The sequence below is a fragment of the Lampetra planeri genome, chromosome 47 (assembly GCF_965212315.1).
Source record: "Lampetra planeri chromosome 47, kcLamPlan1.2.h2, whole genome shotgun sequence".
NCBI lineage: Eukaryota > Metazoa > Chordata > Hyperoartia > Petromyzontiformes > Petromyzontidae > Lampetra > Lampetra planeri.
In genome coordinates, this window is record NC_136153.1 from 6,559,638 (window position 1) to 6,585,076 (window position 25,439).

A 25,439-nucleotide genomic window follows, 5' to 3' on the forward strand; every position below is an offset into this window, starting at 1 on the left:
AATTGTTAACATGTTTTTTTAATTACACATTAAAAGTTGGTAAAAAATATATAATTCGCTGCCCCGAAATATTTTTTTACAACACCCACTCACAAACACACTTCCATAAAGCATGAAATACAACACGCACCAGAAAACCATTCACTTCAAAAAATAATTTTATTAAAAAATAAAATATAGCAATACAAAATATAGATTACAGAGGTAAAATAATGACTGTAAACCACTTTATAAAAAGAACCATTGCGAACCCCTGTTAGCGCACCCTCAATAGACGGTGTAATGTAGAGGACATGAAGTGAGAAATGCATCATTATTCACATTGTAGCTAACAACTTCAATTACACACCACCTGCTTGCCTTGGTATGGACATAAAAAATTAACACACAATGCAAAATAACAGCTTTATGGATGCACAGACTGTGGTGCCCTGGTCTGTAAAACATTAATTAAAAGTTGCATGAATGAGAAAAGAACATTTGAAAATTACTTTCAAGTGCACGCACAGCCATCAGCAGTCACCCCCACTCGATCATGCAACAGTGTGTCACTGGAGGGCGCCTGAAAAGTGATTTTAAAGTAACAGTGGGTCACGATAACTCTTGCGAAGATGATCTCATATAAACAACATTTCAGTTTAAAGCTGTGCAGCTATAAGTAACATCCCCTGCAGAAAACGTGACTTCGGATACCCCGAGAAAGAGTGGTTTCGTAGATATTTACAACATAAGAGCTGTTTGTTTTTGTGTTCCATATTCCTTTAACACGTTCCTTCGGAGTGGGCAGGTAGGAACTTGGTTGGACAGCGCATTCGTGCACGACAGACAAATAATCCCTGGTGGGCAGTGTGGAACCTGTTCTTCCTACCTGTGAAATAATTCAAATGCCTTGCGTGTCTTTCAAGGTAGCTAGCTTACGAGCCACTGCACGTAGCTACATTAGTCCCACGGCGGGCGCGATGACAACCGCCGGAGTTGATAAGACAGTGGCGGAACCTCCTCCGCTCGAGTGGTGGGGCTGGTGAGTGAAGCTGGCGGAGATGTGGGAAAATGGGTTGTGCCGCGATAATACAGGTGGGGGGATAATTTCTGTATAAATCCAAGAAAGAAAAAAAACGGTGTCACTTGGTGAGGAGATGCTTCAGCCAAAGGGCTAAGGCACTGGGAAGGCATGACGGAATGGGGTTCAATTGGTCAGCTAGGGTTACAATATTTTTTTTAGGTTTGCAACAATTTTTTATTTGTACTATATATTGATGTGCAATGAGTAATTATATAAAAACCGACATTGTTACCCTATTAATGGACTGAACCCGGATCCTCTGTGTATAGATGGAGGCCCACCATTCTGACGACAGCATCTCTCAATCCACTCATTTACCACTTGTTTTTACAGTATGAATTATTATAACGTTACAATGAAGATAACTGGCTCCTCATCTCCATCAGGGCACACGTGGATACTTAGCAGGGGGTGGGATACGATCTAACAGGTGGACGGTGACACAGGTGTGTGCGACAGCGACCCCCGTCCCCTTATTGAGGCGCCGCCTTTGTGAAGATTTGGGAGTCAGATGGCACCCGTGCGCGCTGCGCCCATGGCCGGGATGACGACCCCCTGCCTCTGCAGCTCCCGCAGCACCTCCAGGATGGAGTCCAGCTCCGAGCGGAAGCGCTCCAGCTCCGCGTTCTTGTGAAGCACCTGGCGACGCCACTCGGCCGCCTCCCGGCTGCGCTCCTGTTCGCCGCTCTGTCGCGTGCGCTGCACCAGCTGGTTAGGGGGGATGGGCCCATTGGCAGGGTCAGCGGAGAGGGGTTGGTGACCGGGTGGCTCAGAGGTCAAGACAGGTGAGCTGGCACTGCTCAGATCCTGGGTTCGAATCCACCTGCGATTAAATTGTAATATGTATGTGTGTTGAACTTCTCTCGCACCGTATGTAGCCAACCGTGCTAATTGGAGGTGCAGGGGAAGGACAACAAACTAAACACAAAAAGCAGTTCTAAAGAGACGAGTTTTGAAATCTAGATTTAAAAGGGCGTAGCTCAAGTGGCTTCCTAATATCGGAAAAGCCTTCCAGACGGCCGCAGAAGTGCATCTGAAAGCTCGCAATGCAGTGACCGCCTTAATTCGATGGCGAGCCAAAATCCGCTGCTGCGAGGATGACCGAAGGTCACGTGATAGCTTATGCTCCTTGAAATCAGAAAGGTTTTGAGGTTCATTTGTGGCAAGCACTTTGTGTGTAATGAATCGGACCTTAGTCCGGTCACCAACCAAAGCACAAAAAACCCCATCATATTAAATTTGGTTATGAACTTAATTTGGCTAACTTCCAGCTCTGGCAATTTAAATATTCGTTTGACTTTGTGATAAACATTCCTCTGGCATGGCAGAGAGGGTAGGATAGTGCTGACCTTGTGGACCAAGATACTTGACGTGATCTAGTTCTGGGATATCTGCTTTCTCTAACACTAACATGTAACACAAATGGTAATGGTTATAACAACGTGCACACAGCATATACACATACATTCTGTACATGAACTCCAAGTATGTAGTTATTATTCTTTCATGTTTATTTGTGCGTGTGGATTGTAACATATGTATGGCTCACAGCTTTAACATTTCAGTGATGGCCAATGTTGCCATGTTAGGACTGCAGTTTGGAAAATGCTCAATATTACAGGACACAACATTTGTCAGTGAGGCCCTACCAGTGACATATAAATCAAGTGTGCAGGCAGTGCAACTGCACAGGCACCCACGAGCAGGAGGGGCCCAGGCACTGGACTATGAATAGGGATCAAAGGGGCATGTCCAGCAGCTGACTGTATTTTCCGCACCTCCGATAAGCACGGTTGGTTACGAACTGTACGAAAGAAGTTCAACATATGGAAGTATTGGTGGTACACCGGTGCAGTATAATACACCGGTCCTCATAAAACAGTCTGACGATGTCGGTGTTGCCCTTGAGTGAGCTGCAGACCCTCCATCAGAAGTTGCCTTAGATTCAGCAGCTGCTTTCCCATTCGAACGTGTGCCATGAAGTCATCATCTTTTGATGCCACCGTCCGCCAAATAAAGATTCCGGAAATGAATCGAGGAACCGTCTGGCCAAGTCCAGGGCACGAGTCAAATCTGCCTTTGGAACAAGGAGTCAAATGTCATCAGGCTGGGTTCTATATGGCAACAGACTGTGAAGCTTCGTGTTCAGCTGCTCATAACATTCGTCTTCTCCGACCGCTTCTACATCACGAGAGCTGATGTTGAAGCACCCCGCAAGATTTCTGACCAGGGTTGCGAATCGCGTAAACATCAATCATTGTTGCGAAAAAAATAAAAAATGTATATACCGCGCACCGGTGTACCGCGAATACATTCATATGCGTAAAGTAGTTGGAGTGTGTAGCTGCCAGTCGTGAGGGGGCAAGTAGAGTAGCCCACCTGCGTGAGCTCCTGCTCCCTGCGCAAGTGCCGCTGCTCCATCATCACCACCTTGGCCTCCAGCGCGCGGAACTGTTTCATCTCGGGGGTGTCCGTCTCCCTTGCCTCCCCCAGCTCCTGCAGCAGGCGCACCACCTGTGACCGTGCACCACACAAGGGACAAAGAATAAAGATGCCCGAAATAGCTTTAACAGACTGTTGGGGCAAGTGCTGTAAGCGGAGCACCTATGAAGGCCGGCACGGCACAGGAGGGAGTGGGTGGCCAGCACCACGACCGGCCGCCTTTGTCTCCCTCGTGGCGATGCTTACACACTGCACCAGAGACTCATTTAAGGCTGAGTCGACCTAGGGGAGGCCCAGGACCAATTCAGATAATCATCACTGGCATTGGCCATGAGCGGAAAATCGAACTCGGGTAGTTGGGTTCGTAGCGCAGTGCGCTAACCGCTACACTGCCGCTCTCCACGAGGGACATACACACACGCACACACGGCACGCTTAATGCTGGCTATGTCACTTGCACTGGGCATACAGGCCTGCGTTCAAACTGAAGAACCTAAGTGCGCGGCAGATAACGTTTGCTTCTTTTTCCCATCTTGTTTCTTCTTTACAGTGTGGAGTGGTGGCACAGTGGTTAGCTCACTGTGCTATGAATCCAGCAACCTGAGTTCAACTCCTGGAATGGCTAACATCAGTGGAGAATGATATCTGAACTGGCGATAGCCCACCCGGCACTCCTTCAACAACCCACACTGATCAGCGTGCTGAAGTATTCAGTATTGGATTGACAAAGAGTCGTGAAAAAATATGATTTAATTGCCAGATTTACTTTCTCCTTGTGCCACTGCGCCAGGATTTTCTCCACGTATTCAACTCCTGTCTTTCTTGTAATAAATGTACACCATGTCAAATGGGTTTTCAACTAGTTAACTGCCCAATGAAGTGAAAAGTATTGACTATAAGCGGCACACATGTTTAAAATGTGTTCAGAGTTTAACACAACGCTGCTCTCGGCAAGAGTACAATTTGTTCGATCGTTTATTCAATGTCAGTCTTAAAGCATAACGAGACGCACGCTGGTGTCAGGGCACACTAACCTGGTCCTGCAGCGTCTGTTCGCGGCGACGTGACAACATTAGCTCCTCGTGTTCCACCTGCAGCTCCGATAGCTGTTGTCGAAGGTGAGCGATCATCACCTGCACAGCATCATCAACACCCATTAGCACGGTTGGCGACGTACTGTGCGAAAGAAGTTCAACGTACGTACATATGTAGAGACTCAACTCGGAGACACTAAGACTTGGAGGTAGAGGCCGACCGAAATTCTTTCGGTTTACTTTCGGTTTCGGCCAAAACTGATATTGACTTTCGGTCGTCATTCGTCAACCGAAGATTTATTTTTAGAATATAACGCTAGTGCTACGTCTATCCCTCTGCCTATCAGCCGGTCAGTCGGCGCTAGGCAATCTTATGCGATAGGCTGCAAACACACACACACACACACACGTCAGCAGCAGCAGCTTGGGAGCGAGGTTACAGCCGCAACCATGGTCTGCTAATTAGAGGCCGACCGAAATTCGGTTTCGGCGCCGAAAGTTGGCAAATGGCCTCTTTCGGCATAGTTTCTGTTTCGGCCGAAGCCAAAAAGTAAACTTTCGGTTTACTTTCAGTTTCGGCCGAAAGTCAAATTCAGTTTCGGTCGGCCTCTACTTGGAGGCACTTCTTTATTTAGCAAGCACCATCGGGATAACACACAACACCCTACGTGGGTGCACACTATTATTATGACCGTCTATTGTCGGCGGCACTACTTAGAACAGTTGGTAGACTGTCTGACTAGCAGCGCCCCGGGATGATAAACACGGAGACGGCGACGAGAAGAATGGTGACGACGACGGACTTGAGCAGCACGACGGGGATCCCACTTCCACAGGGGCCCCTCTTATACTCTCAGCGTGGCCTCACTCCATCCCGGCCACGCCCCCTTTCAGAAAACCTACTAGCGGGTTCCTGAGGCTTTCCGATGGGCCCCTTCTGTGACCTTTCCCCTAGATGTCCCCCTCTCGTGTATATCGTGGCCTGCTGACTTGAGTACTGCCGTACACCGCAGTTCCCCTTTTTCGCCAGCAGCCAGCACTATGCCACTACACATACAAAGGATTGGCGGAGCACGACACAGACCACGCCTATGAATGATCACCCGGCCAGGTGGCACTGTGGTCAACATAACCCCAGATCCCAGCAGTCCAGTCCAGCGAGACGCTCACCTCCTGAGCGCTGGTCTGGTTGGCGAGCTCGGCTGTGCGCGTGCTGGCATGCTGGAGTGCTTGCTGTGCCACCAAGCGCTCCAGCTCCCTCTTGTGGCCATCCCTCAGTGCTGCCATCTGTGCCGCTGCCTCCTCCCTGGACCTGCACACGTTAATTTCACAAACGTACAAAACACACAAAGATCGCTCTTTATAGCGCCAAAAACTGTTACGAAAAGTGCTGCTCATGACCATCTATCCAGGATAAAATTTCGCATGAGGTGGTGCGGCCAACACTGTGTCCAACCGACGTTGTATTCCCACTGCTGACGTTTACACACTGCACCAGGTACACATTTAAGGCCGCGTCAACCTAGGGGGTGGGAGGGGCCATAACCTGTTCACATATCACTTGTTAAGCATAGCGAAGTGCACTAACCGCTACACACCATTCCCCACAGCGCTTGGTTAAGGCGCTATATAAATTACATTGATAAGATACGATAAGCACGCACGCGCAGACAAGGGTCTCCATACTCGTAACAAATGCCATTAATCAGGAATTATTTACGGACAGAAATTCCCGTGAGCTTTAGCAGCGTCCTCTTCATAGTGCCCATCACCTGCAAGTCTCTGCCTCAGCCCGCGCTAGCAGGGCTTGCAGTTTCACCCGCTGGTGCTCTGCATCCAGCGCCAGTCGCTCCATCTCCGCCTTGAGCCGAGCGCTCTGCGTGGGCGACTCCACACCCCGCTGGTGACGCTCCTCCGATTCCTCCACCTCTTCTTCCTCACCATCACCACAACCACCACCATTGCCACTCTTGTCATCATTGTATAGGTTCAGCACCTGTGCAGTCGCGTCACCATTCGCCTCTGTGATACCCAAGCCTTTCGACCTTTCACCCTCAAACTGCACACGCTTCTTGACGTTGCCGTGTTTGCGACGGGCGCTTTTACCGCCACGTCTGCCCGGCCGTGTCTCGCCAGCGGCCGCCCGCCCCACCGTTCCCTCCATCTCGTCATTCTTCCTCCTCATCTCGTTCACCGCCACCTCCAGGCGGCTTTGGTCCGTTGCGTCCCGAGCGCCGTCTCTGAAGTGGCCCTCTGGAGCGGCGCCCCTCCCCTCCAGCTCCCGCAGCTGGCGCCGCAGCTGCTCGTTCTCGGCGGCCAGGGCCTGCTCGCGAGCTTCGTAACCGGCCTTGAGCACAGACAGGTGGTCGAGCGACGAGTGCGGCGAGTAGCCGGCACCGGAGGAGGGAGGCGGCCGCTCTCTAAGAACTTCTTCCAGCCCTTTGATCCTCTGCTCGTACTGCAGCTGCAGGGCAAAGAATCGTGAAATTCAAAATCGGCACACAGCCCGACAAAAATTTAATGTTAACAATGATATTCAATAATAACATTCTTGCTTTCATCCATAACGTATTCCAACTGTGCTATAGGCATCGTGTCACGAAATGTCAAAATGTTCATCCAGATCTCTCGCAGAAAGCAGTGCACTACCTCGTGTCAGAGAATGGCCCTGGAATAAGATGTTACAGAACTACTAAAGTTACTTTCATAGGCCTCTTTATCCACAATAGAAGCATACCATCAAATACCTTGGCTGCATGTCAATTAAACCAAAAGTTAAGTCTCAGAGCTAGAATAAACAAACACCAAGTGACAACAAATACTTAATATTACAGTGTTTTGTATGACCATTGGTGACCAAGAACCCGATCATCTGAGCAGCTGCAGCTCAGTGGTCTGAGGCAGTACCAGGTCCCCGAGTTACACGGCCACCTCACTCACCTTCATCTTGTTGTAATGCTGCTCCATGACGCGCAGGCCACGCTTGGCCTCCTCGTCCTTGGCCTCCAACTCCGCCTCCAGCTTGCGCAGCCGGCGCTCCAGCAGCTCCGCTGAGCCGCCTGGTGCCGCGTCCGAACCCAGCGCGCGGTCGCCCGCAGACGCCGCCGCGTACATGAGCGCCGGCAGAGAGTTGGGGTGGCGCCGGCGCAGGATATCCTCCATCTCCCGCACCTGCATCGTCGTCGTAATCATCATCATCATTGACGCCATCATTGAAAACCCTGACCATCATTAATGCCACTGTCATCTTAGTTTGATTGGCATCAGCATTACCACCACCCATGACGACCAACATTAACACTTTCATCAATGAAGCTTGAGAACTTTTCTGAATTTAATTCAGTTCTGCTGTTTAGCACTGCAGTTTGACGACAGTGTTTTAGCGCATGCTGCCTCACTCTCCACGTTACACCACAACGAACCTTGTGCGTCCGCTTTCCCAGTGCCGTCTTTTCCCGTGCCGCACTACACTTCCCAACAGCACAATCTACCACGGCCGAGCTGTCTCAACACACCACGCACTGTTCTCCCACCTGTCTCTCCAGGTCCTGAATCCTCCGGGCGTCAGCCGCTCGCTCACCCGTGCTCCTGCGGCGCTGTTCCCCCCGGTCCCGAATGGCAGCCTGCAGCTCTTCCACCTGGCGAGCACACGTCGGATGTAGTATTCAGATAAAGATGGATTTTTGTAACACCCACAGTACTGTTTGGTATCTCTGCCAAAGCCAGTGCTCTCAACGAAAGAACAATGCATTTAACGAATTGCATAAGAGAGAACAGCTCTCCGAAAGGCTCCTTTAACACATGCGGGACATAACAGAAATGGCTTTGGGAGTTGCCAGGCCACACACATTGTGTGCGTGTGTGGCCTATTGTGTGCATACTGACATGCACACACAGAGTTTCACAGCTCTGCACAAGAAGTGAATGTGTGTGTGTAGACACGTGCACAACACTCCGCGTGATCCACATTCGTGGCGCAGTACGTATATCGGTTCTGCGCCGGTGCCCCACCTGTTGCTTGAGAGCCTCAATCTGCGCAGTGGCAGCCTTGAGTCGCGCTGCGTCGCGGTCCAGCATGTCCTGGTTCTCGGCGTACCACGCCACCTTGCGGGCAAGGCGCTCCACCTCCTGCCGGTGCTGCTGCTCCACGACCTTCAGCTCGTGCTCTTTGTCACCTGCGAGCCACGGCGCATGTTTATTTTCAGCTATTTGTATGTTATGCTGCATCATCCTTCAATAACCTCATTCGCAATTGTAGTGGAGAAGAGAGCTCAATGTTAACAGATGTCACCTGACAGGTAGGTGGCCTGTGTCTTGGCATTCTCGTACTCCTTCTTGGCCTTGTTCAACTCCACTTCCAGGCTCTGGTTGGCCAGCTTCAGGCTCCTCACCTCCTGTATCAACTTATCCAGCTCCCGCTGTTCAATTCAAAGGTTCAGGTGATGAGTCTGATTAAACATCTTACATACATTTCCTCAAGACATGTAATGATTTACATCCACCCTCATTTCCCTCCTCCCATAATTTGACAATTAAATGAAGCAGGGCTGCGTAATTAATGAGCTCTTGCTTCACACATACGTTAAGTAACTACTTTCAAGGCTGCCTCTTACTGACACAACGTTGCCCATCGGATAGGTAGTGTTTCACACAGGCTCCGTCCCTGAGTGGTCCACCAACCCTATTCGCAACTGGAGCCTCCAGCTTACTGGTGACCAGCGTGCACCACAACAAAGTCGTAACGAGATAATTGAACGAAAGAGAGATTCGCCGTGTCGATCGTCACCTGCGCACTTGACAGCTCCCCCTCCAGGTCGCCAGTTACCGACCGGTTCTGGGTGGGAGCGACGGCTTCTCTCAGGCGGGAAATCTGCTCCTTCTTTTGTGCCAGCTCCTCCCTGCTCCAACACAGCGATGAGTCAATTGGGGACGTGTCAAGAGGCCACCGGTCACACAGCCCGATGACGGGTTACATAAGACACCTCGAGTGAAGTTTCACTGCCAAGGGGTGTTGGTGCACACCAGTTAACCAGCACTTTGGAGTCAAAAGGTAGTTCATCTATATTTATTAAACTCCCAAACCTGCTAGGCTGAAAGGTGGCCTGGGGATAGCAGTACAACAATTTCATTTGAAACCTGTCTGTGTGGGTGTAGATTTCCTCCACGTATTCATGTCATTTAACAGAAGTAATGATGGCCATAGTGCTTAAGTTTAAAAGTGACGATGTCTGTGGCACGATATAATCCTCTACGCCCCCTGGATCAAGGCTACAGAGATGTCAGTTGACAGTAGGATATCAATCTCTTCCTTCAGCCACGGGGGTTGATAGTATTTCAGCTACATCAAATTTAATCTATGGGTTAAAAACATTTCAGAAAATCTATGCTGTCAGAGGTCACTTTAAATAACAGATACCTATAAATATATTTTATTTAGAAATGAAATATCAGTTTCAACACTGGCTTTCATGATGATCCTAGATTGGGGTATTGGGCCATTTTCTCATCAATGTAATCTTTTGCATATGAAAAGAAACCAAAATGTAATTTTACATTATTACAGTATTTAATAGTTAACATTACATACAATGCTATTCATTGCTATTGAAAGAGACTGCTCTGTACCATTATATCGCTTTTTCGCTACCGCATTAGCAATATCGCAACATTCACTGTGATCGCCGTTAGACGACGGGTCGACAGGGACGACTCACTTTAGGTTGAGAAGCTCTGCGCTCAGCCGCTGGTTCTCATGGACCATTCGCTGCTCACTCTCCCAGTTCCTTGTCTTGAGGTCCTTAGCCTGCTTGTACAGTCGCTCGTTCTCCTGCAAGCCACGATTGCACGACAGCACCATCAATGGAGACAACACTGCGACGATGATACGTGCAACGTTTACAGTGACACTGCAAGCTCCCCGGCACCTGGTGGTAGCCCTGGATAATGACTTCTTGCTGACGCAGCTCCTTCTCCAGGTGGTGCAGTTTTTCGTCCACCGTGTCGCCCGGAGTCTGCCTCTCAGTCCGTGCGCTCTCCTCGCCGACCAGCTGACATGGCGAGTCCAGCCAGACGAACGATTAGGCATTGCTGTGCTAGACGATGCAGGGATGCTCATCGCATCCACTCTAATTATTTAAATGGAGAACGGTAACCCAATTTAAATAAAAACTCAGCACTTATGTCGATTACACTCCCTAACAAAAGAAAAAAAATGTCTACTAAGTTAATGTTTTAATAAATGGTCCTCCTTCAGCATCAACATGTTAATGGCACGGCCAAGAAAATGCCTAGTTTTTTTCTATTTGAACACATTTTACAATTTAATTCATCCTTCTGTGAATCATTACAATCATTATTCTGGAATTAACTGTGCACAAAGTAGCAAAGCATAAATGGAGGCTCACTTTTGCATGTAAAACAAAGTTCTGCTGCTTCAGCTCAGCGATCTCCTTCGCGTGCTCCGCATTCAGCTGCTCCTCACGGCGGAGGAACTCCGTGCACCTATCGCGGAGCTCCTTGCTCGGCTCCTGTACAAGCACAGAGCCACCGGCTCTCTCCCTCGCGCCTGTGTGGCCATCCCCGTGATGGAGCTCCGCCGTGGGACCGCCCTGCTGCTCTTTCGTAGGGGGCGAGGCTCCCCCTCGTGGAGGGGAGGAAGGATAGGCCCCATGAAAGAGGTGGTCGGCCTAAACACAAGCAACAGCAAAGCTCTTTAATGCACACTTCTGTATTAACTAGGGGATTCACATGTCCTTTGGCGATCTTGGAAAAGCTAAATTGTTACAATAATAAGAGTAATACATGCAAAAAACAATACTCATTTGGTATCCATGGTTGTGTCCTATAACTCTCCGATGTTTTCTGCTTCTGAAGAAGCTCTCAGCACATGCACCCAATGTCGGACTCCATGCTAAACAATGTGGTGGAACTCAAGAGATGAAAAATATTATTTATAAACAGCTAAAAAGTGCAAATGTGACTATAGGATCTGCCTTGCACATGATATCACCATATTGTGTGTATAATGCACACACAATTGTGTTTTAGGTCACTAACTCAAAATAAAAAAAATTGTGACCATATTATAATTTTATACAGCAGCAGCAGCAGGTCAGGGACAACTCTATACCAATTTTAAAATTGTTCGGAATTATCAGTACAGTCGAGCCATCATTGCCTAATGCATCAGGGGCTTTAAGGGGGGACAAGCCCTCTTTGATCACTGTGGGAATAATTTGGCACCACAAAATGGTAACAATAAACAAATCACTGTGAATAATGGTAGCTGAAAGTATTTATAAATTCCAACTGCAAAGAGCCACCCAGCATAGGCTTCCCTGCATAAGCAACGGCAAATGTTTGGAGAGTGCGAGTGACTCTCTGCAATCGCTCTCACTTGTCTCTCAGCCGAGTCGCAAAGCAGAGAACTCCTTACGCGCCCGTCCACGTAGCCAGCGAGCGAGCGCACGCACGACATGAAGTCGTCGTCCACAAACACGCCCGCCCTGGGCACCGGCGGGAGGTCGGCTAAAAAAAAAAAAAGACACAAAGATCTCGCACTCAGCCTACACATACTGTTGAGGCAAGTGCTGATAGCGAGCCTCTATTCTTGAGGCCAGCATGCCGTCACAAAGACGGTCACTGCATCGCGCACTTTCAGATGCGCTTCGGCGGCCATCTGGAACGCTATTCCTTCCGATATTAGGAAGCCACTGGAGCTATGCACTTTTAAAACTAAGTTGAAAACGCATTTTTTTGAAGAACTGCATTTGGTGTTTAGTTTGTTGTCTTTCCCCCGTAACTCTGAATTCACGGTTGACTATGTACAGTGCAAAAGAGGGTGGCGTGACCAGCACCAAGCGCCAGCCACCTTTTGTCACCCCTTGCTGATGTTTACACGCTGTATCGGGCGCTCAATTAAGGCTGAGTCAACCTAGAGGAGCCCCAGGACCAGCTGAGGTATCACTCGCACACTGCTGTTAGCCAAAACCAGAAATTAAACTCGGCCCGCCAGGTCTGCAGTGCAGTATGCTCACTGCTACGCTGTTGCTCCTCACACACACGCCTACATAAATGCAAGCAAAAACTCATGCATGCACACTAAAAGATTATAGTTTCACCGCTGGTCATAATTGAAGGCAGCCAACACAGCTGCTAATACATTTTCAACACAAATTAGCGGAGGTTCCCTCTGGGCATGTAAAGATTCATGCCACCCTGTAATTCAAACAATTATCACGGAATGGAGTCACAATTCAACGAAATTATGTTTTGACTCATTTGCACGGTCTCATTAAAACTGTCTGCCTCATTTGTTTTGTCTCATTAATTAATCTTGCATAACAATACCACTTGCTAAACAGTTTTATGATTCATTAAATAATCTATTCCTCATAGTCTTATTTGACGCATGTATCTTGAGCATTAGAATAATTTTAATCAATTATTCTATTAATATTAAATGCTGAGTCCCCACCGATTGTAAATTCCTCCGTCACTCTTTCGTGCTGAGCACCTTTTTGGGTTTCTCTGCGACGAGGGTTGGCGTTGAACGTGGAGGCAGGGTTCAACCGCAGTTCGGTCTTTGTATGCGTCCTGCCCCTGGATGGCGAGTGCATGGGAGCACGGCTCTTCTTTTCGGCTCCCCCAGCTGCAGTAAAAGATGTGCCACTCAAGCCTACGTAACAAACACCGCCATCGCTTACCAGGGGCCGTTCAACAGATACCCCGTGCACGAGCATGTCCGTCGTACCCGGGCGGCCACGGAATCGAGTATAGCTTTAGCCAGTACAGTTAACTCTCGATTATCCGTGGGTTTATTATCCGGAGTTGTGGATTGACTGTGTTTGCGATTTAAAAAGTACATCATGTGTGCTGGATTTATTATGAGCTGCTCTTCACTCTTCGGGGGTCAGTGACTCGGTATACATGTGGCTATAAGCGTGTTGAAAAAAAAAACCGATTACTTTAAATATCAATAAAAACTAAATGTGGCATTCTAAGTATTCATGCCCTTTCTATATAGGCAAGAAATAAATATATAAATATGGTTTAATGCCCTAATTTTCACGTTCTTTTCATCCACGGGGCTCTGCCTTGATGTTACAAAGAAGCTCGAGAGCCATGAACACCTGAGAATCTGCACTGGATAGTGGGGGGGGGGGAGGACCCATACTAATCAAGTACCCAATGAGGGGCAGGATTTAATCTGCACCCTTCACCAACCCGAAATTGACCACCATTGTGAAGTATGATTGTATGTTTTGCATTATCCACAGATTAGTTTTTACACGGGCCACACTTTCCACCGCCTATGACCACAGATAATTGAGACTTTGACTGTAGTTCACTCGGATGTATCAGATGCGAGGGTCACCTGCACGAGTCGCTGGTGGCCGGGTGTGCCTGGTGGATGCCCGCCCAGTCTTCGTGGGCCGTTCGACTCTGGCGGGGCTGGATGAACGGCCATACCCCGAGCTCTTCACGTTGGCATACGGGCTGGAGGTTCGAAGCTTGCGGGACTCCGCGACTTGACGTTCCACGACTCTGGCTGTTCTGCTCTCCTGAAGTCTTACATTGGGAGACTGCACACCGCAAGGCAACATGCAGGCTCGTTTTAAAGATTTTAGGGCCGGGCACAATTTTGAGCCTTACTCTTTGGTTCTTTCGGTAAAGTCACGTAGGTATAAAATAAAACAGTCTGCCTCAGCAGCAGACTATGCTTTCCCACCTGATGACAGACGCTTGTGTTGCGCCCGAAACGTCGTGATTTATTTTATTTTATACCTACGTGACTTTACCGAAAGAACCAAAGAGTATGGATTCCTGTAGTCACGAAAGCCTCAAATCAATGTTGAGCCTGCAGAGTGCATGGATGGGCAAGCCACTGTGCACAACAGGTCGCTATAGACCATAGGGTTCCGTGGTGATCAGCAGAGGGCAGTGTGGCAAAGTCCACTGTTGCCCCGTTTTCACCAAACCAAAGTGGCCAGCGTTGTGAACCGTCAGATAACACCCAAGACCCACAGGGTATGGAGGTGCCGAATTCCAGCAGTGGAATGACAAAGTACTGTACATGTATAATGCCTTACCACAAAACTCCAATATGGAATTATTAAATACGTTTTCATCAGTACTAGGAATCATCATTGGTTTACTTTACTAGCTCTAAAGGTACTGTTTATGTTGTAGCACATACTGTAGCATACAAACGAAAATGTGTGCAATTATTCGGAGAGTAAATGTTATGAAATATAATATTTTATTTCTGATCATTAAAATGAGCTTTCCACATAGAAAACCTACCATATGACACGGATACGTGGTGAAGGTTAAATGTGGGAGCACATGGAGATCCGCAACGAGGTATTAACCTGCACAGTGCGGATGGGCATGACTGCCGTGTGCCCACTCTACCTGCTGGATCGCGTGTCGCACGTCGGACCCCCGTTGTGGGGACGAGCCTTCACTCCTGCGCGTCGACGCCACGGTTCCCCACGGGTCGGCAGTTCCCACAAGGTTTCCCGCAACACCAGCACCGCCACCACCACCGCGTGCCACACCGTCAACCTGAGGCCGTCCGCCTGGTCCCACCAAATCGAGTTGGGTGTCTGAGGATGCGGCGATCGTCAGGGCCGTAGGTGGCTCCAGCTGCGACTCCTCCGGGGTCACATCGGAGGGGCCCTCTAAGTGCAACCTGCATGGCACCGGGCGTGACAATGTTGCGGTAGTCGGCAAGCCTTCCAATGCGAGGAGCATAAGATTTTTTTTATATCACAGTGGGGGTTACACAAGCCCAGCTGAAGAAGATGGGGGCAAAACATATTTCGGGGCTCAGAGGGCATGGGAATTGGCATGTAAATGGGGTGTGCCGTAACCATGAACATGAGCAAGGAGACGGACGGTATAGGGGTAAGGACATGTAAATGCCTTTATTCCATGAGCTGGGAGATAAATAATGCAGTGAAGCTTCCACCTACCTGGCAGGCAACAGATCGAAGCTTCGCGCAAACGGCATTCCACTCTCAATTCTCCTCATCAGCTCTTCCTGTGTGGGAGCCTCCTCTGCAGAAAAATAATAGGTGGGTGATTGACAAGTCTAAATTAAAAGTCACAGTGTCTCCTTACTAATGTAAACAATGCGGGTAGTACTCGTCAACAATGAGAGCCTTATCCAGTGGTGGAAACCCAATATTATCATAGCAGGAACCAGTCTCTCCATTAAACATCCACTCTATTGCCCATAAAGTGCCACTCCATTTTCCCAACTTCTACCCGGTTTGCCCTTGAAAAACCGACTCCTGGCCACAACAAGCTCTTACCTGATCATAGATAATGCTCTACTACTACTATTTCCCATGACCAAATCACCTGGAACGTGCCTGATATGATCATATCTCAAAAGTTAATCGGGATTTTGAGCCTGTACAGTGCTTGGATGGGAAACCAATCACAGGGCAGTACAGCAAACCCCATTGTTGTACTTATATGCTCCCATGTTTATATTCTATATATAAGCACACTACTTTGGATATACAGATGCCTATCCTCGCTCCCAAGGGGTGTGCTTACCGTATAATAAAACCCACACTTTATTAAGATAATCTGAAAGTGTTCTGGTGACAGATCCTAAGGGGGTGAGATCGTGAGATAGACTCCCCCTCTTAATTGTTACCATAACGGGACGGAGGGTGGGTGGGGGGTGTTACAGTTGGGGGTGGTTTATGCTGCTTCTGCGCAACTGGGCTGCTCGCCATACCCACCCTGGACGTGCATTCGAGCGAAACGCAAACCCCCACACAGCCCGGCGCGCGCCGCAGGGATGCGTGGTAAAGCATCTTGCAGGCGTGATGCCAGCTGAGATGGCGGGTTGCAATTTCATCTCGTTTGTAAAATGTGAAGCGTGTAGTTAAAAAAAAAAACATCGGTTGTTTACATTTTTCTTGAATTTTTGGAGGCAGGAAGGGGGGAAGAAATCTGTCAAAATAACGGTGAGAAACGAATTGATTTGCTGATCCGTGAAAACATGGATAACTGCAAGGGCAAACACACTGGCAAGTTGGATCTAGAGCAGAATAAATGCATAACGGTATGTTTTCTATTATAATGGGTTCACATTGTTAAGTTCATTCAAAAGTGTGAATGCATAACTAAACTCTAACTTTGCTTTTAACAATCTATAATTTGTTTACTAAATCTTTCATTGTACGAAGCCAGAGTAGGACAGTTAAGGAGACTTACCAGAGCCAGTGGCAGAGAGTCCATGTGGCTGTACATGCAAGCTTGCCCCTGCAGGGTGACCCGTGGGATGACTGGTGGGGTCACGCATCGGCTGCCCAGGTTCGCTGCCTCCCGTCAGCCGGCCAGCGCTTCTGTAGACGCGGCACAGCGAGTCCAGTTCGCTGCCACTCTCTGCAAGCCATGGTCCTGGCGATGCAGGGATGGGTTGGGGGAGGGGCATCAGAGACATCACCACGGTGGCGAGATATTAACTACCTCGCTTAGTATACAGGAGGTCGTGGGTTCTATACCGAATCTGACGCCTCTATATTTGGAGTTTGCATGTTCTCCCCGTGGCCATGTGGATTTTTTTTCCAGTCCTCTGGTTTTTCCCTCCACATTTAGAAACATACGTTTAGAGTATTTGGCTGCTACTATAAAATTTCCACATAAGCCACTTCATAGGGCGTTCATTTGTGGCCAGGTCGCTTCTGAAAAAGAGCTATATAGCTAAGTGGGCCTTAGCTGATAAAATAAAAATTGTTTAGTCTATAGTTTCGTTTATCAAACACAACCGAGAGCGCTGTGTGGGTGAAGCGGCGAGGGGAGTGAAGGCCAGGAGGAGCAAGCACCTGCAGTGAGTGCAGAGGCATTGCGAGTGTCACTCTTCTCATGCTTGCCCTCCTCACGTTCGTCTTCTTCGTGATTGTCCTCCTCGTGATTGTCCCCCTCATGATCGTCCTCTTCATAATCATCCTCATAGTGATCGTCCAGAGTCGGCCTCATATCCAAAAGCAGCTTCTGAGTGTCCAGCGTCGAATCCATTGAGTCCAAAAGGGCAACTGGAAATAACATACATACACACACAGAAATAAATGTACTGTATGAGACAACTTAAAAAAATAAAGTGCTCTTTATGAGCTTTTTGAAGACAATGTTGGGTTATTTTGAAGTCCCAGTGATGTAGCTTAACATACAAAATGTACTACCAATAATGGTAGCTATATTAAACAATGCCAGCTTGTGGAGTACTCTTTAGGCCTTTGACCAAATTACCCAGAATGCGTTCGATCTAATTAGTTGTCAGAAGCAGGATTTCGCCTGGATAGTGATTTGGTGGGCAACCACCATGCATAACAGGTGTTTTGTCTCTGGCATGACTGCATCCAGCAATTGAATGGATTGATGAAGAGCTGACAATTTTATTCTAGAAATTTTAAAGATCACAGCAGTGCATTATCCTCAGACCACAAACCTTTTGCCAGCATGCCGGTCGGTGCTGGGATTTCAATTGGCTTCCTTGGCCCCCCGTTCATGGGTGGAGCTGGACTCTCGGGGTGGCCCAGACTGTCTGCTTGCCCTGTGATCTCAGGTCTCACTGCTGCTGCTGCTGCCGCTGCAGCTGCTTCCGGATGCTCTGCTGCTTCTGAAACATCCCGTGCAGCCTGAGAAATGCCCGTCGAACTTTCTTGACCCACGTCAACGCTGTGCAGACCTGTATAAGATACGAAAGGATGAAAGGTGCTTCCTCATTAAAATGTTTATGATTTTAAAAGCTTGTCTTAAATGTTTTGATACTAAATAATACATGAATATTAAATGACTTAAAAAGTACCGACTGCACTTCATGTTACACTGCATTACTTGTCCTATGTGTCCGTTTATTGTGTTTCCTCCAGTGTATACAATGTCCTTGGCTGCCTTGGGAAAATGTGTCAATTCTAAGTTCATGTGCAGGAACAATGTGCAGTGCTTTGCTCAAATGTGCTTCTTACATTTCTTTGGAACATTGGGATTTGTTTTGTACTTGCATGAGTTGCAATTTAAAGCAATACATGATAATGATGATGATATCAATGCTGCCAGTGCACTTTACCTGAAGGGAACGTCCTTCTCACTGTTGTCTGGCTGTCGTCAAAATCATCTGAGATGGGCCTTCGCTCTCGTATTGAGCTGCAGGAAATAAACATTGAATACAAATATAACCTCAACAGAAAGTTTCACTGTAAAAGTTTAAATAGTCATTGACAGAGACATAACAGAAAAGGGTAGAAGAATCAAGTGTTTAAAATACATGGTATTTGTGCCACTGTAGGCACAACGAAAAAAAATATTTTAAATACACAAACTTTATTTAAAATATTACAAAATATATGCCACTCCACTGCCGGATGAATGCCTCACCAGACTGTGATGGTCAAGGGGGTCATTTTACCAGACTTCACCACACTGGTCAGTGTGGGTTGAAGGGGGGGAGGCAGGAACTGGTTCAAATGTCACTGAAATCTCATGTTAGCCTTGACCGAAGCTCAAACCACCGATGTTAAGATGTTCAAACCCAAATAAATACCTTCTGCAAGGTATCAAGTCGACATTCACCACACATACGTGTGGCAAAACATGTAAACAAACATGCTCTGATCATACATGCATTTTCTTTTAAACTGATTGGCCTATACTGGAGACAGCCTTGTCTCACCAGTGAAAGACCAGAAAACGCCAAAAGGCAAACAGTAGAAAGACAATGCAAACCCCACAATGCATATATCGGAATTGCCAGAAAGGCTAAAATCAATTTTTATTATTCATCATTTTGGATACTGGCAAAAGATCCCATTGATATCAAACCACCGAGTTTGTAGCGCGATGCACTCGCCATTGTACCAGTACTCTACCCCACAAATACCTTATTTTATTATTCTACTTGAGTGACTTCGGATCAAATTTTTGAGAATTCCTGATAATTCAGAAACGAGGACAGAGTAATAAAATAATAAAAATAAAACATAATAAAATAATTCTCACGACGTTTCGGCCACAACGCAAGCAGCCGTCGGGGAGACAGCGTCATTCAAACGCTGTCTCCCCGACAGACCTGGTCTTCACCTGAGGACGGCTGCTTGCGTTGTGGCCGAAACGCCGTGAGAATTATTTTATTATGTTTTATTTTTATTATTTTATTACTTCCCTTCTACGTGACTTTACCGAAAGAACCAAGAAGATTAATCCCTGCAGTCACGAAAGCTTTAAATCGAAATTTAAGAGGACAGAGTAAACGGGTGGGAGGGAACTCTCACCCTGGTGGCGAAGACAACGAGTGCTGTTGAGCGAGATCGTGAGGCGTGGATACCCCGCCTCGACTCAGCTCCCGAAAGAAGCGCTCCTTTTCCTCCTGCTCCTCCAGGGTGTCCAACCCAAACGCCGCCACATCCTCTGCCCGAGCCGCCACCCAGCCGAGCCCACAAGCGCAGGTCACACGGCATTAACACACGCACGCATTCAAACGATAAAACTGAACTTAAAAAAATATTCACTCGTGGATCACAACACTGGTGGCAAATATCACTTGTGACTTATTCCGTAATCTAACGATAAAAGTGACTTTGTGATTTGTGTGCATAATACACAGGTTCATTGTCATGCCCAACTGACACTGTGTTATGCAGAGCACCTAATAATTGTTTTGCACATGTACAGCCCTCTTTTATCAATCCACTGCTAGATGAGGGCTCTCCTATGCTGTTCAGGTTGTGGGGGTTGTGACCATACTTCACCACACTGGTTATCGTGGGTTGGTGAACGTAGCATAGACATGAGAGCATAAGATTACAGTGTGACACTTGATATTCTTCACTTTGCTGCCCATAACATAGCCCAACAGCAGTGTATAACACCAGTTATATGCATTGTGGTTGCACATCCAAGCACTATTCAGACTGAAATCTGCTTAGCTTCTAAAATCGGATGAGATCGGGTGCATTCAGGGTAATTTAGTCATAGGCATTGTCCTATAATTATAATTAATTACAAATCTATACAAATTTACAACCACAGCTATCACAATAATTGCAAATCATCATAAATGAATATACAACAAAAAATATAAGAGACCCATACTTTGCGTTAATCCTGGCGTGGTTAGCAAAGATATAACATCACCATACAGTGTGTGGTTTGATCAAACACATCTATCTAACCACTTGACACTCTCAACACGTGTGAAGGTGTGCAGAGGACAAGCTCACCGTCCACTTCAAGGCTGTCTCGACTGATGGAGACAGAAGCTGTTCCCCTGCGGACATCCTGACGGGGAAGCCTCTGGCTGCTCTGCTGCTGCTGCTGCCCTTTCTCCTCATCTTCAGACTCTTCCTCCACAATGGCGCGGGACGACTTGAGGAAGTTCCGTGTGGCCCCGCTCAGCCCTAAGCATGTAACAGTTCAGCGACACAAATATATTCCTATGTTCACGATAAATGCATTGAATCTTGAATGGAAAATACATGTTTACGTATGAAAATTATATGCTAATGATATATTTCTTGTGCTAGATCACACAGACACAACAATGTTGAAATAACGCATACACGATAATGCAAACAGGAAAAAAATTGGTTATTGAATCCGATTGAGGCCCCAACTCATGACAATGCACTGTATTCCTCAATAAATGAATGACTACATTAGGACCTAAGATGCCAACCTCCGCATGTTTTTTGGACCACTTTACCTGGCTGTACGAAAGCTGTTTTCAACAAATAAAGTCACAAGATGCAATCTTACAATCTATAGGACAACTTGTACTGGCTGCCAGAGCCATCACAGTGCGAGATATTTTTTTTTTCTAAAGTATTTTATTAACAAGACGATTCAGGTACACAGAGGATATGAAAGGAGGTTGACACCGGCACAAACAAATTATGGATTACAGTGCAATGAAAACCTGTCTAAACCGCATGTTTCAATAAACTGCTTCAATAAACTCTGCAACCCTGGTGTCTTCCTAACCTCTGATACCCCTGTAAAAAAAAGGGAGGGGGGGGTGCCTAAATGCCCAAATGAATGCTCTTAAGAATAATGCCCACTCGAAAAGAGGTAGTGAAGGAGTTCCATGTTGGGCGGTAAGCTTCCTCCCTGCCCCTTAGTTTTGCACTTAAGATGCTCTCGAGCGACAGTGTGAGAGATTTAATTAAGGTTGGTGAACGTGAAGAAGTGAATAGGCTCTGACCTGTGGTATTGACGTCACGGTCATCGCTCCACCAGGGCCGCCGCTCTGGAGCAGCTGAGGCTGTGTCGCGCGAGCGCTCCGGGCTCCCCACGGCGCTCGCTCTCCCGGAGCGAGTGAAATCAGATTCGTCGGACAGCGACTTTAAACGACACAAAGCGTCGCAGCGATGCGCAAGCCACTTTACAATCGTGACATCGAAAGCAACACGCACACGATGCTCTGTAAAAATACTGTTCTCTGGAACCAAATGGACGAATTAAAGTAATTGAAATTATTCGTGATGTCAGTTCTGATTCTTAGCAGGGTGTGAATGTGCATGCCTGGCTACGCAGATCTGTGGAGGTGAAAGTTGGTGGATCTTGCATACTTGTGAAACTCTAAAACTCGCTGAACTGCGAGGTGACCAGGATATTGCAGTACAGAAAATGGTCTTGTGAACCATTGTGTGTAGACTTTTGAGTCACCCCATTGTATGCATAGATTTGCAGGTAGATATATCAGCTCCAGACTCACACTCATTTGTGGGAATAGGCAATAGACCAAACTTTATTGACAATCTTGAAAATGAGTGATTGTTGAGACTCAGCCGTTTCACCATCTAGCTCAGCAATTTTTAGAATACACCAACCCTTTGCATCCAATCGGTGTGCACCACCGCGCCCGGCTCTTAAGACTCGCAGATCAGCAGCAGCAGAATCTCACCTCCTTCATGAACTTCTCAAACTGCTCATCCAGCTCCTCCTTTGTGAGCTGGCCACGCTGCATGTTGGCCGAGGAAAGGGGCTGCTTGCTCACCTCGGCACTCGGCAGCGACGGCACTGCCACATCATCCACGGTGGCAGTGAACCAAGGCAAGCATCCACCTACAAAGGCACCGAATTCAAGATTATATATTTAATCTTTTATTTAATCTTCTTTTATTTTACCAGGTAAGGCCCACTTGAGCTGTATGACTATTTTTTCAGAAGCGAACTGGCTATAAATGATAGCTCAACGAAGTGGATTATCATCACGTGGACATTTATAGCAGCCAAAGACTCTAAACGGATGTTGTTGATTCTAAATGTGGAGGGAAAAATCGGAGGACCCGGAGAAAAATACGGTACACGTGACCACGGGGAGAACAATACACCATTCAAACCGGTAGAATTGCTGCGGCTAAAAACCATTCGAGGGATCAGAGTATTGGGCTTATGGTCTCATTTACTGGTGCGGGCCCTGATCCGATTACATACCTGGTAACCCATATGGTTTACCCACCCCTATTCTTGTACAGGGAAATTGAGTTTTCATACGGCGTACAGCCATTTAAATACGGCAAAAATTGCATATTTGTTTGTGTTTCCCCCTAGTGATGGGACTTTGTAGGATGAACGTTGAGATTTATAAGGGTACAGGGTGAGCAATAAGGTCTGAATTGGTCTGTAATAAGGTAGTCACTGATCAGGGGTTGACAGGTATTTGATTATATGTACGTCAATAAATGCTCTCACCTGGCTGAAAAAGGACGCAATGCATGCAATTCAGTGGGCTCATCAACTGATTAAATTACATCAATTACCGATTTATTTCACGTCTGGTTTTTATGCAAAGTCTGTTATGCTAGTTCCCTCTCCCGTTCCCGTTCTGCTGTAATGTGCACCGATGCACATAAAATAAAGATTGGCCGATTAAATGTACTTCATCCCTTTGTCAAACCGTGGGAATTGACGCTGAAGTCCGTTATTCATCATCAGCCATGGGCAATCCACTGCTGGATGAAGGCCTCCCCTAACCGTCGGCACCCTTCCACGACCCTGCGATGTTAACAATGCACCCAGCACCTGAATTGATTGCAACGCTCCATCTCTGCGTTGGACGTACGGTACTCCAATCTCTGGCTGTTCGGTTATTATGCCAAGTCTAAGAATAGGTTTTTCCCCTTTTTGTTCTGGCAACAAAACTGAAACCTTTTACAAGGAATCATGCGTGCATTAACCACAATATGTGTGGTCAAATGCAAACAAAAAACACACTCTGATAACATATGCATTGCCCTTGAAACTGATTGGTCCACACCAGAGACAGCTTTCTTTTGAGCCTCGTCTCAAACGGTGCTAGACCAGAGGACAGCTCAAAGACAATGCACTATCAAAGTAATGAGGGCTCGAGGTAAACATCTACATCATGAGACCTCCTTTGCCAGTACCAAAATAAGAATATTTTTTTTCCTATTTTTTCTGGCAACAAAACTGAAACCTTTTACAAAGAATCATGTCTGCATTAACCATAATATTTGTGGTCAGAATGCAACAAAAAAACAGTGATAATATGCATTGTCCTTTAAACTGATTGGTCCACACCAGAGACAGCTTTCTTATATTTTGGTACTGGCAAAGGAGGTCTCATGATGTAGATGCCAAGTCTGTTGTGTTTTTTTTTAAGTTGGCCATTAAGTTTAATGTACCTAGAGCAAGCCCCCTTGTTGTTATCAGATCTCATAAGCTGAGCAGGTTTGAGCCTGGATAGTGCTTGGATGGGTGATCAACGCAGTACGATATACCAGGTGCTATAGGCTGCTGTGCAGTAAAACCCACATTATTGTACTCTACTCCTATGGCTCCGCACGTCACATTGTGATTTTAATTTAACTTAGTTTTTTAATTTTGATTTAATTTAATTATTTTCATTTATTATTATCACATTGTCATTTAATTTAGTTATTTTCATATATTATTTTATTACCTACGTGACTTTACCGACAGCTTCAAATCTAGGTCTTGTAAGTAATGATCCGAGGTGTAGTTTATTTTGCGATAACATTCCAGACCCTGGGGGCATCTATAGCAAAGTCACCTCAAACTAGTCCAGCAGTGGAGTGAGTGTACGCGTGTCTCACCTGGTTAAATGAAGAACACCGTCACCACCACCATCATCATCGTCTTCATCACCTCACTGTGATGAGAGCGAGCGCGTACTCTGTCTATTATCACCAACAAAATATTAATATTACCACGACCTTACTACAGCTTCGCCCTTTTAACACTTAATAAGGCGACGCGTGTTAATTACGCGGCTATTTGCCATCGTAATTGACACTTTTAACACGTTGGCTGTCACTAACGTTGATGTTTGTAATGGGAGGGGCCGCTCAACAAAACAAACGGCGATCCGCATCCCCCGCGATTCGATTATCTGAAGATTGATGAGGAATCGATTCCGCAACCGATTCCCACGTCTAGTTTGTTCCGTGGCGTCTGTACTGTCTCGGGTTTTTTTTGCCTGTCTCGTTCGTTCCGATCCATCGGTGCATATGAGGCGAATTATTCTATGTTAACTGACTCTCACGCACGCCACGATCCCACGAGTGAATCGACAACCCGAAACCTAAACACGCAGTAATCGATTAATCGATTCACGACCTGACAACCGAAAGTCTCGCGGGAAAAAACCCGCCGCTCGTGACGTCACCGGCATCTGCACGCGATTGGCTAAAAGAGCGGCACGTGACTTAGTCGCGCCCCACCTCCCAATCGCGTTGCGTGATTACGTCATCACGCAGCACGTAGCCGCGTGGCGACGTACGCAACGCGTCACGGCGTAACTTGTCAAGGCAAAGGCGCAGCCCTGCAATTGCTGGCTCTGGGGGAGTTTCCCACTAGAGGGAGCCATAGATGCCTTATTTATGGGGTGTCTA

The 25,439-nt window shown here is 47.1% G+C and overlaps 1 protein-coding gene across 3 annotated transcripts; it reads right to left on the reverse strand.

The window, feature by feature from the left end:
- Nucleotides 1-140: 140 nt before the first annotated feature.
- On the reverse strand, nucleotides 141-25,016 carry CEP162 (centrosomal protein 162). Of its 3 annotated transcripts, none has more exons than XM_078615531.1 (27): nucleotides 24,642-25,016; nucleotides 22,466-22,626; nucleotides 21,764-21,902; nucleotides 20,784-20,960; nucleotides 19,836-19,971; nucleotides 18,635-18,711; nucleotides 18,014-18,253; nucleotides 17,391-17,600; nucleotides 16,780-16,965; nucleotides 15,519-15,603; nucleotides 14,956-15,235; nucleotides 13,916-14,123; nucleotides 13,055-13,189; nucleotides 11,936-12,066; nucleotides 10,944-11,225; nucleotides 10,464-10,586; nucleotides 10,254-10,366; nucleotides 9,326-9,437; nucleotides 8,831-8,957; nucleotides 8,551-8,714; nucleotides 8,073-8,177; nucleotides 7,480-7,710; nucleotides 6,312-7,003; nucleotides 5,710-5,851; nucleotides 4,540-4,638; nucleotides 3,443-3,577; nucleotides 141-1,771 (listed from the first exon to the last, which is right to left on the reverse strand). In XM_078615531.1, the coding sequence occupies exons 2-27, from the start codon at nucleotides 22,526-22,528 to the stop codon at nucleotides 1,571-1,573; spliced, it is 4,593 nt and encodes a 1,530-aa protein (XP_078471657.1). In that variant the 5' UTR covers nucleotides 22,529-22,626; nucleotides 24,642-25,016; the 3' UTR covers nucleotides 141-1,570. The 3 variants fall into 3 exon arrangements, with proteins under 3 accessions (XP_078471657.1, XP_078471658.1, XP_078471659.1); XM_078615532.1 differs by having other exon boundaries at nucleotides 1,659-1,886; XM_078615533.1 differs by having other exon boundaries at nucleotides 1,659-3,136.
- Nucleotides 25,017-25,439: the final 423 nt, after the last annotated feature.